Genomic DNA, 18,978 nt, shown 5'->3' on the forward strand with positions numbered 1-18,978 from the left:
TTAGAAACAAATTCTTTTCAAAATCGGTTCCCAATCAAAACTACTCTTTTTCTCTTGAGTTTCCCCATCAGACTAGTAGGCATGTCCAGCTCCTGTGCACCACTAAATCCTCTCCATCCACGTGTCATCCATCCAATGCTCGTCAACTTTAGTTTTTCATCTATACTGGAGTTTAAGAAAGAAAAAAAAGGGCTTTTGGTTCTAAAATAAAACTTAATATTTATGTAGTTGCAATTCATCATATAAAAAGTAGAGGAGACATTTTTTTTTTGGTAATTTAAAGGAGATATTTTTGAATTAAATCATTTTAAAATATAAACATAATATTCTTTCGGGACGGGCTAAGAGCCCGTTTGGATTGGCTGATTATAAAGAGTTGATAAGCTTGAAGTGATGAAAAATATTTTAAGTGCTGAAACTAATTTTTAAATAAGCATTTACGCATTTGGATAGACATGTTGAAACTGATAATAAGTATTAGATATATTTGGTAGAAAAATATTGATAAGTTGTTCTACTATTTAAATGACTAAAATACCCTTAAAAACTTTACAAAAAATTATAAATTAAAAAATTTCTTTATAAAGAAAATGATGAATAACGAATATAGAATGAAGGAAAAAGTTAAGAAATTTATTTTGGAAAAAAAGATTTTGTGAATTAAAAAATACTTATTAAGGATAAACTAGTAAAAGTCTCGGTCAAACAAAAAATTGCTCATAAGCTGAAAAATCATAAGTTGAGAGTGACTAAGAGGGTGTTTGACTAAGCTTATAAGCACTTTTTGGCTTATTTACGCGTTTGGTAAAATTAAAAGTGCTTATAAGTTAAGTGCTTATAAGCCAAAAATAAGCCGGAAGTTGGTCACCCCCAACTTATCAAATTTCAGCTTATAAGCACTTTAAGTTTGACCAAAATATTTACTATTATATCCCTAAAATACTTCTTTTTAAAACAAAACTCTTTGTATACCCAGTTCTTCAGCTACTTATTATTAATTTCAGCACTTCTATCCAATCAGGTAACTGCTTATTTTTTAAATCAGTTTCAGCACTTAAAAGTGCATTTCAGCACCTACTGCTTATCAGCGGTGTTTGGCTAAGCTTTAAACTGGCTTATAAGCACCTTTTGGCTTGTCTACACGTTTGGTAAATACCCAAAGTGCTTATAAGCTAAGATCAACCATAAGTCATAAGCTGATCACCCCAACTTATGGCTTTTCAGCTTATGAACACTTTTAATTTGACCAACACTTTTACTAGTTTATCCTTAATAATATTTTCTAATTCACAAAATGCTTTTACCAAAATAAATTTCTTGACCTTCTTTTCATTCCATATTCATTTGTTAATTACAAAGAAAATTTTAATTTATAATCTTCTGGAAAAAAATCAAGGATATTTTAGTAATTTTAATAAAAGATTAGCATACTAGCACTTTTTAATCAAACACATCAACTACTTATTATCAGTTTCAACACTTCTATCCAAACACGTAAATGCTTATTTTAAAAATCAGTTTCAACACTTAAAAAACTTTTCAGCACTTCAAGCTTATCAGCTATTTACAATCAACTAATCCAAACGGGCTTTAACTTATGATTTATGACTAATTTTAATTTATAAGCAAAGTGCTTATAAGTATTTTGGGCGTTTAATAAACGCGTAGATAAGCCAAAAATATACTTTTAAGTAAGTTTGATTTAGCCAAACACCCTCTAAAAAGGAAAAAACGGAAGGAGTGGAGTATTATCCATTTGCTCATCTTTCTCTTTTTACACCGTCATTTTCTTTCCACAAGTTCTCCATATACATCGTCATGCTTCTAAAATTAGCTCCAGCTTTCACCTTGTTGAATAGCCATGGTGAAAATCTAAGTCCCATGTTATCAACTTCTTCACAGGGATTTGTTCTGAAGAATTTTTCTACAAAAAGTAGAAATGGATTATTAGTTGTATGTGCTTCAAAGGGTTCGAACACCAAGCCTTTAACAGGAGTTGTGTTTGAGCCTTTTGAAGAGGTGAAAAAAGAGCTTATGCTTGTACCTACTGTTCCTCAAGTTTCTCTTGCTAGACATAAATACTCTGATCAATGTGAAGCTGCTGTTAATGAACAAATCAAGTACGTTTTTGAACATCCCTTAGTTTCAACCCTCCCTCCCCCCCCCCCCAAATCCCCTTTTGGATGTTTAATTTTTAAATTATTTTTTGAAAATATAAGTGGGCGTTTGGACACAAGAATTGTAAAATTCCAAAAAAAAGTGAAAAATATTTTCAAGCTAAAATGGTATTTGAATTAGAGTTGTGTTTGAACATAATTTTAAAGTGAAATTGGTTTGTTTTGAAGTTTTGTGAGTAATCTGAGGAAAATTTTGAAAAACAGCTTTTTAGAGTTTTTTAAATTTTCGAAAAAATTACAAAATGCATCTTAAAGTGAAATTGGAAATTGTATGAACAAATTTCGGAGAAAAGTAAATAAAATTCGAAAAAAGGGAAAAATTTCTTATGTCCAAACGGGCTCTTACTTCCTCCGTTGTCCCAATTAATATGATGCACTTTAATTTTTACTCTCTGCCCCAATAAAATGATAAACTATTATATTTAGAAATTATTTAACGTTAAACTTACTATTTTATCCCGTATTAGAGTTACATAAAAAAATACAGTGTAGCTAGATAGTTTGAATCCCTTTTGGCTTCTTTGTGTATTTATTTCTTTAAATTTCAACTCCCCTTACTGAAAATATTGGTTTGTCGCTGATTTTATCTTTAATAAAATGATTTACAGTGGAACAATTATGTACAAATAGCACGTCAAAACTACATCACATAAAATGAAAGGGAGGGACTATTGGAGGAAATGGGCCTTCATGTCTTTTTTACAATGTTGAAATTAAGTAATTGTCTTTTTTAGATCTGTTCATGTAAATGATAGATCTCTCATGTATAAAAGCAAATCTGCCATGTTTAAGAAAAACTTGGGGTCATAAAACTAAAAATAAATTTGTAATGGACCATAAAACCATTTGACCCGGAGTATTGAATAGTGAAATGAAAGAGGTCCAAATGGAGGGAATTTTGTTGTTTTCTTACATTTCAAAAATTATTATGGTTTGTTTTCTAGAGTATCTATTAATGGGATTATTTTACAATTTTATGTGATTGCAGCGTGGAATACAATGTTTCATATGTCTATCATGGGATGTATGCCTATTTCGACAGAGATAATGTTGCTCTAAAGGGACTTGCCAGGTAATATTTTCAAAGATTTTCTCGAATTTGATGTGTGTTTATATGATTTTTTTAAGTGGTAGTATGTGATTTTAGGTTATTGTTTTGTTGACTTAGGTTTTTCAAAGAATCAAGTGAAGAGGAAAGAGGCCACGCTGAGAAATTGATGGAGTATCAGGTGTTTGACGTTTTGCTATAATGAAAATTTTGTTTAACTCTTTTTCTTTTTCTCTTTTGGGGGCTGTGGAGCGGCTAAATCTTAGCAGCCAGTTTCATATGTTAATTGAGTTGGTTCTAACTTTATGTGTTTTATGGTGTAGAACAAACGTGGTGGGAAGGTGAAGCTACAGTCGATTTTGATGCCACTATCTGAGTTTGATCATGCTGAGAAGGGCGATGCGTTATATGGTAAGTTTGTTTCTGTTCTCTTATGTTGTAATCCTATTTTTGTAGTTAGACTTAAATCTACTCATGGTGCTAGTAGATATGGTTGTCTAGATTTTGCGAGTTGCTCAAAATGCTCTCTGCTCATCAGAGGGAAAATTAATTATTTGGCAGAGGCCAGCATGTGTCTTGCATAATTTACAGAGAACTGAGTGCTTCTTTTATTTTTATGGCCTCGTAAGCTCAAATGCCTAATAACTACTATATCCCCTTCCTTGGAATTTTGTGAATTTAGAAATATTGAAGTTCTTTTGTTGTTGCATTCTGAAAATAGCAGATTGAGCTTTCAGTTCCTTACCACATGCTTTGTTGAATTTATTCTTTAGCGATGGAGCTTGCACTTTCTTTGGCGAAGTTGACAAATCAAAAGCTTTTAAACTTGCACGCTGTGAGTTCTTCTACTATTCTTGTTTTGTTGTATCCTTATTCATTTGGATCAATTTTGGAATTGGCAACCATTGTGTTGGTTCCCGATACCAAAATTACAAAATAAAAAACCAGAAAGAATTATTTTTTACATTGTGGCTTTAGAATATGTCATTTATGCATTTTGGCTGATGTAACCTTTAAAAACAGGTAGCCACACGAAACAATGATGTGCAGTTGGCTGATTTTGTTGAAAGCGAGTACTTACGAGAACAGGTCTGGGTTCCTGAACTGGAAAAATACTATTTGTTTAACGGAGTTCTTGAGCTTTAAATACTAAATGCAGATGGAGTATCAATGATACTGATTTAAGAAATGTTCTGCTTATTAGGTGGAAGCAATCAAGATGATCTCGGAATATGTGGCTCAGCTGAGAAGAGTGGGCAAAGGACATGGTAGGATCGCTCTCCCTTGTGAATAGCTTGTCATTAATTGCAGTTTCCATATCTGTTTATTAACTTTTCATCCTCTTCGGCTATAATTTAGGTGTTTGGCACTTTGATCAAATGCTCCTGCAAGAGGAGGAAGTTGTTGCATGATGGAGAAGATAGTCTTACTCCAACTTTCCATGTGTGCTCTGCCCTTTTGGAGGATGTCGTTTTGGGTATATGTTTGTATTAGCGTTGTCTATGATATATGGAGTGTCTTAGTAGCAGAAAGTCCCGGAGTTGTGTACATATAGACCAAATAGATTTACTTATCTGTGCTACTATTACTCTTTTTAGTATTGCTGGCATTTGAATCAGTTTAATCTTCCTATCATGATTGCTAGTTGTAGCTTGAAATCAAAGGTGTACCAGAGACGTCAAATGTAAAGAGAAATTACCAGTTTTGTTTCTTGAAGGATGTTGGTTCAGCTGGAGTAATAAATGATTGTATTTGAGAAGGGGTCGCTTTGTTTCCAGTGTTTGTTTCTGTGTTTCTGCAAATTATTGCAGGAAGGAGTCAACACTCGTTCAGGTGAGTGAATTTCCAACAACAACAACATTTTATAAACCATATGGTAGTACGAACTTGGCGAATCAAACCACTATATAATTCTATAAAAAATTTCTATTTTGTTAGTCTCAACATTAGCTCAACCCTCTTCTTTCGGGCCCGATATCTGCAAAAATAATAGACAACAACAACAATAACATACCTAGTGTAATTTCACAAGTGGAGTTTGGGGAGGTTATTGTGTACGCAGATTTTACCATTATCTTATGCAGGTAGAGATTTATTTTCAATAGACCTTTGGCGAAAAAAAGTAAAAATAATAGTAATTTAAAAAGAAATAGAAAAAGACACGAAGCTGTCAGATTTTCCAAGTAGCTTTGAAATAACAACTCGTTACCGAGTATCACAAAGGAGATAATTTCTTTTCCTATCTCTCTTTTTATTTTTAATAAATAAATTAAAAGAGGTGCGAATATTTAACTGTTCCAACTAAGAGGAGAAACGAAAGGATTTTGACACGTGTCAACAATACATGCTCCTAATTGTATCACCCGTGGACCCCATTAGTTACTGTCCATCTTGATCTAACGGCCAATTGGAGTTGACCATTGGCATATAAAATCTCGAGCCGCTTCTCGAAAAGCATGAACCTACTTAGCTTCTTCTCGAAGAAAAATCCACTATAAATAAAGCGCAAACAATTACTAAAAACCGAGGGAATCACGAACAAATAGAAAGAACAAATGTTGAAAAACTCCATTAATATTGCTCTGCTACTACTGCTTCAAGTTCTACTAGCGATTGCGATACACACAAGCGCTGATGAATCCTTCAACGTCCGTCAACATCTGTCAACTGTTTCGAGGTCTCTCTCTCTCCCTCTCAATTTGAATATTAACACTGTTAAAGAGAAATGTGATTCGATGTATGCAGCAAGTATTCTAATTTTGAGCTATATGAATTTAAGATTTAAAATTGCGGGCAACTATTCCAGTAGAGGTGTCAAATGGGCGGATTGGGCTGATATTGAGCGGATTAAAATGGACCGAGTCAATAAATGGAGGCGTCAATAACTTGCCCAAAAGTTACTTGAGTCAAGATAGACTAAAATTTGGGTCATAATCTAACACGCCCCCAACTCTTTATCAGTGTATTGTTCTTTTTTAAGAATTATTTAATTATCAAATAAGATTTTTTTTTCTTTTATTATAGTCATAAATAACATAACAAAAAAAAAAAAAAATTAAAGATATTTTAGCAAAGTTACTCATGATCAATTTGAGCTAAAAACCAGCCCAACTTTAGATGGGTCAAGATAGATTGAGTTTAGTGGTAGCAAAAATGGATAATAAAAATAGTTATCCATCCATATTATCCACTATTGAATAATGAACTTTTAAAAATAGGTCAAATATGGATAAGAATCATATTATACGCTTAAAAAATGGATAACCAATGAGTTTAACTTTTACATTTGCAAAGACTCAAATTTGGACTTCTTCAAGTTTGAGAGACTAAGAATTCTCCCAAAAGTGATTATATTTAAGAAGCCATGGATAATATGAATATTCATATATTCATATTATCCGCCGGTTAACCCTTTTTCTATCCGTAATAAATATGAGTCAGGTCTAATATTTTATTCGTTTTTGCATTACCCGTTTTCAACCCGCCCATGTCCGATCCAACCCACCCGTTTGCCACCCTACCTGAGTTAAACAATTGGGCGGGTCAATGGCCGGCCTAACCTTGGGCGGGTTGAATGGTTTAGGCGCAAATTGCCATCCCTAATATCCACTATGTGGTTATGAGTGTGAACTAATATAATTATGGATTTAGGTTCTATGTACTGATAGTGTTTCATTTTTAAATTATCATTAGATTTTAACATGTGATAGCAGGTTACTTAACATTTTTACCAAATTACCAATTGTAAGGTATCAAGAGATTTAGCTGTAATTAACTAGTAATAATTAACTAATAAGCGACCTGATTGTGTGATATTTTTTGTATTCTTTGTGCGTAGAACTTAAACTTAATAAATTGTTTATATTTGACGATGATTCAAGTTATATAGATTGTGCGGAAACTAATTACATTGTTAAGTAATTTGACTTGTTTTAGCATGTTACCTATGTTCTTTTCAGGTTACTAATCAATCTTATTATAGAGTTCCTGTAATAACCTATTAGACGACTTGATTGTGTAACATAAGTGGCATAGAATTTAAAAGAAAATAATTCATTCAACATATACCATTGTTGAATTACACTATTGATTTACTTGTTTATTGGTTTCGCTTTGGTTTCACATGCAGATACGATATTGTGAAGGATATATCTGACAATTCTTTTGTACCTTCCCAAATTCCAGATCAATGTACTCCGATTCATTTGAATCTTGTGGTGAGTCTTTGTTTTAGTGTTTCTACTGGTCAACTTTCCTTCTTGTGGTGCCAAATGCGAATTGGTTTAGAAATTTTAAGTTTTGCTGTGTTCTTCTAAAGAAAAGCGCAGCTTCGTTTATGAAGCTTCCTGCGTTCGCGCAGGATCCGAGGAAGGGGCCGTACCCCAAAGGGCGTGTGATGTAGGCAGCCTACCCTGATGCAAGCATTGATGGATGATTCCACGGCTTGAATCCATGACCTATAGGTCACAAAGAGACAAGTTTACCATTGCTTTGTGGCTTTCTTTCAGTTGTGTTATTTTCTGTTATTGATTTTTATGTAACTATACTGAAGCTTTTCATTGCCTGCGCTGAATAGGAAATCTGTGTTTAATAGTATTACCCTTATTATTCCTCTGAATCTGAAAGAACAGTCATGGAAATTGTGGATATGTGTGCCTAGGGTGCATCAATACTATATCACCTTGTCTTTATACTCTAGGCCTCAGAGTACATTTTGATATTTTCTCGACTTTATTGAATAATACAAAAGTTTAGTCCGCCATTGGAAGTCTATCTGCACCATTGAATAATACAAGTTGGAGCAATATTTTGCTTATTACTTATTTATTTTTTATAACTGTGGTGCTTGGGCTAGCTCATGGGTTTGCGCGCTTCTCGACTAATCCACGCTTCTCGACTAATCCACTAGGTTCCTGTTACCTTCCATCAACATAGGTACCGGGAACCAAGATTTAGACAAAATGGAGAAATCACCTAGTAGTGCTTTGGCTAGAATGCAAACCTTAGTTCCTAAGATTGTCACTCCAACTCTTCAGCCGGTTGGCCATCTTATTGGGGAGTGAAGCAATCAGAAAATCTTAATTCTGTTAAGATTTGGAAGATGCTAAGTATATAATACTGAAGGAAAGTCGCAGAAGGTATCCCATAAAACTAGATTGCTAGTAAAGTCATATCTAATTCACCAAATGATTATAGCTCAAGATTTATTTAACTTATTAGTAGCTACTAATCTGTACGACTACTCAAAAATTTGAACAGGATTGTCCTCCATTTTTGAGTGTCCTGTATCTTGTCCTACCGTTCTGTTTCATTCTAAATGTAGGTTCAAGCTTCTTCTCATCCATGTCGATTACTATTGGAACTTTATCTGCCTTCCATTTTCCCTTTTGAGCTTTATAGTGGAAAATACGTAGACATTATTTGCTTGTAAAACTTGCACCAATGTGAATTTAGGGGTTCCCTTATATAAATTGTTCTTGATATAAAAGGAAATATTTGATGGTTTCTCTCAAGTAATGCTATGTTCATAAGAGATAGTTCTATATTGATTTATCTTAATGGGTGACTTCTTATTCGGTAGGCACGGCATGGCACTCGTGCTCCTACCAAGAAGAGGATAAGGGAGTTAGAAGCCTTGGCTGGTCGACTGGAAGTCCTTGTACGTGATGCTAAGGAACAGAAGCAGTCTTTGGATAAAATTCCTGCTTGGTTAACAGGATGGAGCTCTCCTTGGAAGGGAAAACATACGGGTGGAGAGTTGATCCCTGAGGGCGAAGAAGAGTTATATCAGCTTGGTATCAGAGTCCGAGAACAGTTTCCAGACCTGTTTAGTGATGAATACCACCCTGATATATATTCAATCAAGGCTACCCAGGTTGACAAATCAGTTATTTACTTTTTTAAATCTGCCAAGTAATCATCACTTTAAGGGTCAACACACTTATTGTTAGAGTGGTTTTATTACGCAATGCCTCACAACGCTTTGAGAATTGCACAAGTTATTCCTTTATCCACCAAAGCACATGTTCATTTCTTCATCAAGTGATGCATCAAAGGATTCTTCTGCTTTAAGATTCTTTTTGATTTGAATGATTATAGAACTTGTTAGAATTCTTGTCTTCCTTATAACTGGTAGTCATCTGATTCTGTCCCAACTTCTTGCTACCTCATGCGTAGCAATAACTCTTGACTGTGATAGCGACATTTATAGGTTCCTCGGGCATCAGCTAGCGCTGTGGCATTTGGCATGGGGCTGTTTAGTGGAAAAGGGAAGCTTGGGCCCGGGGCTCATCGAGCTTTTGCTGTTACCAGTGAAAGCCGTGCAAGTGATATAGTTCTGAGATTTCATGATTGTTGTCAAAGCTACAAGGTATGCTTGCAAATTCTATTTGGTGGCTGTCTTTAGTAGGTAACTTCAAATTCAATTGGTAATTCTTTTAAGTTTTTGCTTGTTTGTTGGGGCTTGATTTTATAATTGTGAGTACATTTGACCTGGAAACTAGTGCATTGAGCATCTCTAAATACAACATATTCCAGTTTCCGTTTTCAGAATTGTTTGAACCTGACTTCAAAGGCCCATTTTCGTGGTTGATCTTTTTTCTTCTCCTGACTTTAAAAGGTGTAGTTGATAACTGCTTCCATGATCAGTCTGTATGAATCCCAAGTCATTGTTCACTGGCTATTATAACTTCTATTGTTACTAGTAATTCAAGTTCCAACCATCTATACTTTATATAAATTCAATTAAATCATGCACTGAGAGCTGACATATCGCAAGAGAATTTAAGTTCTTTATTACTCTGATATGCCTCGTGGCATTATTGAAATTCAGCACTAAAAAGGGTTTGCTCGCATAAAGTGGAATTCAATTTTTCCCAATTGAACTAACCTCTTTCTTAACTGACAAAGTTCCCATCTCTTTATAATTACAATTAGCAGTGCATAAAATGGAAAACATTAGAAACTTTGAACTTTGATCAGACATTCATTTTTCAACTAAATGCCTCACTTCCTCTCATCCAATCATTATTTTGAACATACTCCCTACTAAACCTTATTTTTGAACGTATCTCCTAACTAATTTCCAGTAGGGTCTCTTCTCTAGTTAAATGAGGCAACAGAAATGGGTTGGAAGGAGTATTAATGAAGAATCATGGGAAACATTTTCCTTTTCCTCATTACCGTGAATCCAAGAAAAGACCCTTATCCAGATTTTGAGTTGCTAGTTATCGAGAATGATAAGAAGAACTTAAAAAGTTTATCACTAGCAGTCACTAGGAGATTCTTGCCTAGAATAAAGTGCAATCTTGTCTGTGTTAATAGAAAACGTGCTAAGTCCTTAGGGCATTTTCCCCTTTTTTAAAAATTGAAACAGAACCAAAAAAAGAAAAAGGAACTCCTTGCGGAATATTTATGAATTAGGTGTCAAAATCCTATTTCAGCTATTCAATGAGGTATTTAGTATCAAAGGCCTTGATTATTCGCTATTTTCTTGAATTGCACCCTCCAGTATCCTATCTTTCCCTCCCTGCATTTTCTGCTTTTCCTGCACCTACTTGTACTACTCTTGATTTGGTTCCTTTTTGACATATGTGTACACACTAATGTTTGATTTACATGTCATTTCTTTTTGGTGGCAGGATTTTAGGAAAAGTCAGAAGCCAACTGTAGAGAAGCTCAAAGGACCTATATTAGATGAGATTACTCATGCACTAGTGAGGCAATATGGTCTTAATTTTACTAAACTGGATGTATCTTCTTTATGGTTTCTCTGCAAACAGGTTAGTATTGCAATTATTAGTGCTCCGGTGGTGCTAAACCTTTTGCCTTTTCTTTTTTCTTTTTTATTTGTTTGATCTGGGGATAGGTACTTGTCTCTAATTGACAACTCCTACAGGAAGCTTCCCTGTTGAACATCACCAATCAAGCTTGTAGTCTATTCAGGCCGTCTGAGGTACTTTAAGTTAATCCTTTTTTTTCATGGTTCCTCTTGGACTTAATCAGCAGCAGAGAAAGGGAGGAGGGGTTTGTAGGTTCCTATTTTGGTAGTTATATTTCTGCATTCCTGTTGTAGAGCTCTCCTTTGTTTATCTTAGGTCATAACTGGGGAAGTTGGGACCTTAAGAGTGATTAGGCTAACTCGATTGATGTTTGATTAAAAGGTAGTCAGCCCTTGTTATAGGCAGATTTCTCTATTATACAATGTATCTCCAGCTCTTCCTTGGGATAGGAAGTTGAAGCCTTGTTGTTTCCATCCATCCTTATTGACAAGTATCATTTCTTAGGTTTCTTTGTTGGAATGGGCGGATGATTTGGAGTCGTTCATACTGAAGGGCTATGGTAATTCACTAAATTACCGAATGGGAGTCCCGCTACTTGAGGATGTAATTCAATCCATGGAACAGGCAATCAAGGCTAAAGAAGGTAACGTAATTGAATTAGTATTATCTTCTTGTCTTTTTCCGGGGGGAGGGTTGGGTTGGATGATCTTTGCTTTAGGGGTCATTTGGTACATGAGATAAGAATAATAATCTCGGGATAAAGTTTAGGATTAACTTTATCCCATATTTGGTTTGGGGTATTAGCTAATCCCGGAATAACTCTTATACTAAAATGGTGGGATTAGTTATCCCATATAGAAGGTGGGATAACTAATCCCATGGGAAATCCTACCATTGTACCAAACGACCCCTTAGGGTATTGACCGCTTATTTCTCTTACCTTCCCCATGCAACAAGATTTTAGAGGAAGAGATAATTAGGAAAAAAGTGAAGCCAACCCCCTAAAACTTGTGTGCTCAATCTACAAGAGTCGCTAGATATAGGATGGGAGATTATATCTCTCCTAATTAAAAGGAGGCCAAGGATTTCTCTCCTTATTAAAGAAAGGCCAAGTCAACTTCATTATATGTTATATTTCCCATATAACCTGTTAACTTTACCAATTCTGTTCTTATTCCATGACTCTATTGCCTGGGTTATTGAGCTATCCCTTCAACTACTGACTAGAGGATAGTTGGATAAGGCTAGAAACTGGAGCCTTTATTAAACCAAATTACTATATTGTTTAATTATACCAATTACTTAGTATTGTTATTTGTTAGTAACTAGTACCTTCCTTTATTGCCCGCATTCATCTCTCTAGAAATCTTTTTGCCTATACATATCTTTATGGAAGCTAATCCTTTAAATGATGGAAGTTTGATATCTGGTGTTCTTCGTTTTATGTGCATTCTCTTCCTTTAGAAGGATATGCTTCCGGGAGCTATGAAAAGGCAAGACTACGTTTTGCTCATGCAGAAACTCTACTTCCTTTTTCATGCTTGCTTGGGCTCTTTCTTGAAGAATCTGGTGAGTGTTTATCGATAGGATTGTTTTAGGCTTCTTGTGCCTCCGGTTTCTTAATCAATTTGATGCACTGAATGTTGCAGAATTTGAACTAATACAAAGAGAGGAGACGTTGCAATTCCCTCCTAAGCCTCCTACAAAGAGAAACTGGCGGGGAAGTATAGTGACACCTTTTGCTGGAAATAACATGCTAGTCCTTTACAGCTGCGTGTCAAACAACTCAAGCAAGTACTTTGTGAAAGTGCTGCACAATGAACGTCCGACTCCAGTTCCAGTAAGTTTTCTGATCACATTCTTGTGAACATGAACATCCATGGTCTTTGTTTTGGGATCTACATCAGCCAGCCTTCAAGTTTTTCCCTTTATTGTTCATTTTCAACTCCTGAAAAAGGTTTCACTGGCTGTGATGTCCAGTCTTACAATTTAAATGAGATTTCGTCAATAGAAAACTTACAAATTTGTGAACTCGTCAGAAGTTGCAACTTATTTTTTTGTTTGAGAAGTAATCCCAGGGAAGGACCACAAATCTTACCAGTATTTCCAGTGAACAAGCATGTGGCAGAGCCACAAGACAGCATGGCTGCATATATTTTCCTGTTTTCTTTTTGTATAGTTTCTAAAGAAATCTTAGAAGACTCACTCCGAATATAATGCATTTTTTTCTCAAAGCATTTAATCCGGAATGATATAGGAGTCACTTGTCAGCTCTAGCAACCTGTGCCACAAGTGACTCGAGCTCATTCCTTTGGAGGTTTCAAAGTCTCTACACTCTCAATTTTTCATGATATTATGTGTTTGCCTCTTTCAAAATGTTCCCCTTTTCATCTGTTATAAGCTTTTGATGCTTCGATTTCTCTTTGCTCATAGGGTTGCAATGGCTCAGATTCTTGTCCATTTGAAGTATTTAAGGTACAACTTCTACATTTCACTAGAGGATTCAATTTACTGTGACATTGGCCATCTCTTACTCGTTACAATGCATTCCTCCAGGAAAGAATTGTTGCTCCTCACTTGAAACATGACTACAATGCGCTTTGCAACATAAACTTGGAACAAAAAGAGAAGAATTCTGCCCCCAGCAAGTTATCACAAATGTTTAGTTGGTTTTTCTCCCTGAGAAATGCTGTTAATCCCGCTCAGAACGTTGAGCTATAACAACAACTATTACGCCTCAATTTCAAGCATTGAGGAACTTTGATCTGTGTGTTTTATAAGCTGATTCAACAAGTGGCCAGCATGTGTCTTGGTGTGGTACAATTTCCAGGGTAACTGTCCTGTATAATCAAGTTTTTTGGTGACTGGTCTAACCATAGGGTAGCCTATATGGAATGTATTCAATTACATAGTTTATAGTTGTAGTTTTCACATCCAAAAATGTAATGCTCCATTCATTTAGGTCCTTTGATTTCCCTTTATCCTCCGAAAATTGAATTACTTTGTGGATGTATAGAACAAAAACAGTTTGTTTCCAACTGCCTTAACAAGTAAAAAGACATTAGGGCTAGCTAGGTCGTTAAGCTATTTTTCAATCTTTTGTCAGTAAAGTTGAATCTATGCTTTGTAATATTATCGCTTTTAATTTGCACTTTGAGCTTATGAGCCACTAGAAATTATCAACCCCATGATTACTCTCCTAAGGAAGCAATATTACCATCAGTTTAGAACTTTGGCAAGGGCACTTAAGCCAAAAGGTAATCTTCCTATTTCCTGAGTCAGTATTGATGGTTTTTACTACTAGGGAAAGTGACAATGTATAGCAACTCTCAAAACTGTGTGTGTGTGTGTGTGTGTGTGTGTATATATATATATATATATATATATATATATATATATATATATATATATATATATATATATATATATATATATATATATATAATACAAATTTTATACACTTTTTCGGCTATCAAATGTAAATAGTTTCTGACAAGGACTAGAAGTGATAATACTCCTTTCTACTAAGTGATATCAACCCCAAATTGCTCAAGTTCTAATACACAATTGATCTGATCCATGACTAACCATAATGTGCACTGATTAAGGGGGAATATAGATTCAGGGGGAAACTGAAGGTTTTTCTGGTTCACTGTCTGGTACTGTGTGGCTTTTTTTGGGATTTTCAATTATAAGTTTGTTATCATCAAAAAGGGGAAAATTGGTAGGTTACAAGTACCTTGTTTTAATTTTTGATGATCTAACAAGCTTAATATCAAGAACCAGATAAGGAACCAGTTACATATCCTCCAGACCTTAAGATCGAAAGGTTCCAGCTTGGGATATGCTTCCACTCTTCAGAGTCAGAGGAACAACAGAGGGAACAGATGTAACGACCTGGCCGGTCGTTTCATGAGTTATAGTCCCGTTTCCCCTATTTCTGCTTCCTTTTGTATTTTTCAGTTGTATTTTATCGTATCGTGTTGGTTGGTTCGGGTCCGGAGTGGTTTTGAAGTGGAATGAGACACTTAGCCTCCTATTTAGAAGCTTAAGTTGGAAAAGTTAATTGGATGTTGATTTGTGTGTAAACGATCTCGGATGTGAATTTGGATGGTTCCGTTAGCTTCGTTAGGTGATTTTGGACTTAGGAGCGTGTCCAGAATGTGGCTTGGGGATCCGTGGTAGAATTTGGCTTGAATTGGTAGAAGTTGAAAATTTGGCGATTTCGGTCGACAGTGGAAAAAATTGATGTCGGGGTCGGAATTGGAGGCACTATCTCTAATATCGTGTGAGGTGTTTACTGATCATCGTAGCCTCCAACACTTGTTCAAAAAAGGATCTCAATTTGAGACAGCAGGGATGGTTTGAGCTACTAAATGACTATGATATCACTATTTTGTATCATCCGGGAAAGGCCAATGTGGTGGCCGATGCCTTGAGTAGGAAGGCGGTGAGTATGGGCAGTCTTGAATTTATTCCTGTTGGGGAGAGACCTCTTGCGGTTGATGTTCAGGCTTTGGCCAATCAGTTTATGAGGTTGGATATCTCGGAGCCCAATCGAGTCCTAGCTTGTATGGTTTCTCGGTCTTCCCTATTTGATCGCATCAGAGAGCGCCAGTATGATGATCCTCATTTGTTAGTCCTTAAGGATAAAGTTTAGCACGGTGATGCCAGAGATGTGACTATTGGTGATGACAGTGTGTTGAGGATGCATGGCCGGATATGTGTGCCTAATGTAGATGGGATTCGAGAGTTGATTCTAGAGGAGGCCCATAGTTCACGCTATTCCATTCATTCGGGTGCCGCGAAAATGTACCAGGATTTGAGACAACACTATTGGTGGAGACGGATGAAGAAGGATATTGTTGGGTTTGTGGCTCGGTGTCTCAACTATCAACAGGTTAAGTATGAGCATCAGAGACCGGGCGGATTGCTTCAGAGGTTAGATATTTTGGGGTGGAAGTGGGAGCGGATCACCATGGACTTTGTAGTTAGGCTCCCGCAGACTTCGAGGAAGTTCGATGCTATTTAGGTTATTGTGGATCGGCTGACCAAGTCCGCGCATTTCATTTCGGTGTGTACTACCTATTCTTCTGAGCGGTTAGCTGAGATTTACATCAGAGAGATTGTTCGCCTGCATGGTGTCCCAGTTTCCATCATTTCAGATAGAGGTACTCAGTTTATATCGTAGTTTTGGAGGGCCGTACAACGAGAGTTGGGTACTCAGGTTGAGTTGAGCACAACTTTTCCCCCTTCTGTCGGACGAACAGGCCGAGCGCACTATTCAGATATTGGAGGACATGTTGCGCGCTTGTGTCATTGATTTTGGGGATTCATGGGACTAGTTTCTGCCATTCGCGGAGTTTGCATATAACAACAGTTATCAGTCGAGTATTCAGATGGCTCCATATGAGGCTTTATATGGGAGGTGGTGTAGGTCTCTAGTGGGTTGGTTCGAGCCAGGCGATGCTAGGCTCTTGGGTACAGACTTAGTACAGGATGCTTTGGACAAGGTGAAAGTGATTTAGGAGCGGCTTCGTACAGCGCAGTCAAGGCAAAAGAGTTATGCCAACAGAAAAGCCCGTGATGTGTCTTATATGGTTGGAGAGAAGGTTCTACTAAAGGTTTCACCCATGATGGGTGCTATGAGATTTAGGAAGAAGGGCAAGTTGAGCCCCCGGTTCATTGGGCCTTTTGAGGTGCTTCAGAGGATTGGGGAGATGGCTTATGAGCTTGCTTCTCCACTTAGCTTGTCGGGTGTGCATCCAGTATTTCATGTTTCTATGCTCCGGAAGTATATTAGCGATCTGTTTCATGTCTTGGATTTCAACACGGTTAAGTTATATGGTGATTTGACTTATGATGTGGAGCCAGTGGCTATTTTGGAGCGGCAGGTCCGAAACTTGAGATCAAAGGATATTGCTTCAGTGAAAGTGCAGTGGAGAAGTCAGGCTGTGGAGGAGGCTACTTGGGAGACCGAGCGGGAGATGTGGAGCAGATATCCACACCTATTTGAGGCTTCAGGTATGTTTCTAGACTCATTCGAGGATGAACGTTTTTTAAGAGGGGGGATGTAACGACCCGACCGATCGTTTCATGAGTTATAGCCCCGTTTCCCCATTTCTGCTTCCTTTTGTGTTCTTCAGCTGTATTTTTTCATATCATGTTGGTTGGTTCGGGTCCGGAATGGTTTTGAAGTGGAATGAGATACTTAGCCTCCTATTTAGAAGCTTAAGTTGGAAAAGACAATCGGTTGTTGACTTATGTGTAAACGATCTCGGATTGAATTTGGATGGTTATGTTAGCTCCGTTAGTTGATTTTGGAATTAGGAGCGTGTCCGGAATGTAGTTTGGGGGTCCGTGTTAGAATTTGGCTTGAATTGGCGGAAGTTAAAAATTTGGCGATTTCGGGCGGCAGTGGAAAAAATTAATGTCGGGGTCGGAATGGAATTACAGAAATTGGAATAGGTTCGTGGTGCCATATTTGACTTGTGCGCAAAACTTGGGGTCATTCGTGCATGATTTGATTGGTTTTGGCATCAGTTGCGGAATTTGGAAGTTTATAAGTTTTTAGACTTGAAATCTGAGGGTAATTTGGTGTTATGGTGTTGTTTTGAATGATTCGAAGATTCGACTAAGTTTGAATGATGTTGTGGGATATGTTGGTATGTTTGGTTGAGGTCCCGAGGGCCTTGGGTGAGTTTCGGGTGATTATCGGATCATTAGTTGGCTTTGGAAGTTGGCAGATCTCTGGTCTCTGGTGTAGGAAGTGCGGACCGCACAAAATTGGTGCGGACAACGGAGATACTATGAGGCCGCGGAAGAGGGAGTGCGGCCGCGGTGGATTTTATATAGACCGCAGAAGGTATGGCTCAGGGTCCGTGACCGCGACAGAATTATGCGGATTGCGGTGAGGAGGTTCAAAGAGCACTATATAAGCGAGGTTTAGGGTTTTACTTCACATCTTGGACTTTGGGAGCTCGGTTTGAGGCGATATTTTGGGAGTTTTTCAAGGAAATCATCTGGGTAAGTAATTTTAACTCGATTTTGACTAATATTCATGAATATATCATAGAATTCATCATTCGATTAGTGATTTGGGATGAAATTTGGGAAAAATTGGTGGAGTTTCACAAAATGAACGTTTGGGATTTGGAAGCTTTTCGAGGTCGGATTTGAATGAAACTAGTATAGTTAGTCTTATAATCGAATGGGTTGTCGGATTTTGCGACTTTTGTCGGATTTCGAGACGTGGGCCAAGGGCCCGACTTTTGAGTTGACTTTTTTACATTTGACCTAAAGCTTAGCATTTTCTTATGGGATTGATTCCTTTAGCTCGCGTTGATTGTATCGAGTTGTTTATGTCTAGATTCGAGGCATTTGGAGGTCGGTTCGAGAGGCAAGAGCATCGCGGAATAGGGATTTGACCGGTTTGAGGTAAGTAACGATTGTAAATCTACTCCTGAGGGTATAAAACACCGAATTTCATATCGTTTTACTATTTTGAGGTGATGGGCATATGGGCGTGCACCATTGGGGATTGTGACTTGGTCCATCCCGTAGAAACTATAAGTTGCGTATTTGGTTGAAACTATATGATACTTATGTGTTTTAGAATGAATTTCTGTAGATTAGGCTAAATCCATATTTAGGCCTTGTGCCAGAGCTGGTTGGACCCTTACAGACCTTTTTCTTATTATCCTCTCACTATTTTTGGTTGAAAATCTATACTCAGTCATGAAATACTTATTGAATTCATAACTCAGTCTTTATTACTCTGTTTTGATGCTTATAAAAATGTTGTTTTGGGTTGAGTACCTTGTTTTTACTGATAACCCGAGTGGCTTAAGGGGTTTATGATTGAGTGAGACCGAGTGCCTGATTTGTAAGGATATCTATGGGATCGAGCTGCAAACCGCAACATGTTGTTACTGATTCATGGAGGCCGAGGGATTGATTGATTTATGCCACG

General features: G+C 36.9%; 2 protein-coding genes across 2 annotated transcripts; both read left to right on the forward strand.

Moving 5' to 3' along the window:
• Positions 1-1,808: 1,808 nt before the first annotated feature.
• LOC107832545 (ferritin-2, chloroplastic) lies at positions 1,809-4,936 on the forward strand. Its single transcript, NM_001326280.1, is given in 8 exon segments — positions 1,809-2,120; positions 3,166-3,249; positions 3,346-3,406; positions 3,549-3,636; positions 3,999-4,060; positions 4,249-4,314; positions 4,430-4,493; positions 4,585-4,936. Coding segments are annotated over 8 exon segments (780 nt in total). The 5' UTR covers positions 1,809-1,818; the 3' UTR covers positions 4,638-4,936.
• A 745-nt stretch (positions 4,937-5,681) lies between these two features.
• LOC107832535 (uncharacterized) lies at positions 5,682-14,192 on the forward strand. Its single transcript, XM_075225720.1, has 11 exons — positions 5,682-5,902; positions 7,355-7,442; positions 8,807-9,100; positions 9,437-9,595; positions 10,866-11,006; positions 11,123-11,179; positions 11,511-11,649; positions 12,471-12,575; positions 12,656-12,846; positions 13,440-13,481; positions 13,563-14,192. Exons 1-11 carry the CDS (start codon positions 5,781-5,783, stop codon positions 13,725-13,727), a joined length of 1,503 nt encoding a protein of 500 aa, XP_075081821.1. The 5' UTR covers positions 5,682-5,780; the 3' UTR covers positions 13,728-14,192.
• Positions 14,193-18,978: the final 4,786 nt, after the last annotated feature.

Source organism: Nicotiana tabacum, chromosome 11 (assembly GCF_000715075.1).
Source record: "Nicotiana tabacum cultivar K326 chromosome 11, ASM71507v2, whole genome shotgun sequence".
NCBI classification, from domain to species: Eukaryota; Viridiplantae; Streptophyta; class Magnoliopsida; order Solanales; family Solanaceae; genus Nicotiana; species Nicotiana tabacum.

Coding starts and splice junctions, on each gene's coding strand:
- LOC107832535 (XM_075225720.1), top strand. CDS start 5,781: ATGTTGAAAAACTCCATTAATATTGCTCTGCTACTACTGCTTCAAGTT. Junction 7,443..8,806: donor CGATTCATTTGAATCTTGTG/GTGAGTCTTTGT, acceptor CTTATTCGGTAG/GCACGGCATGGCACTCGTGC. Junction 13,482..13,562: donor GTCCATTTGAAGTATTTAAG/GTACAACTTCTA, acceptor GCATTCCTCCAG/GAAAGAATTGTTGCTCCTCA.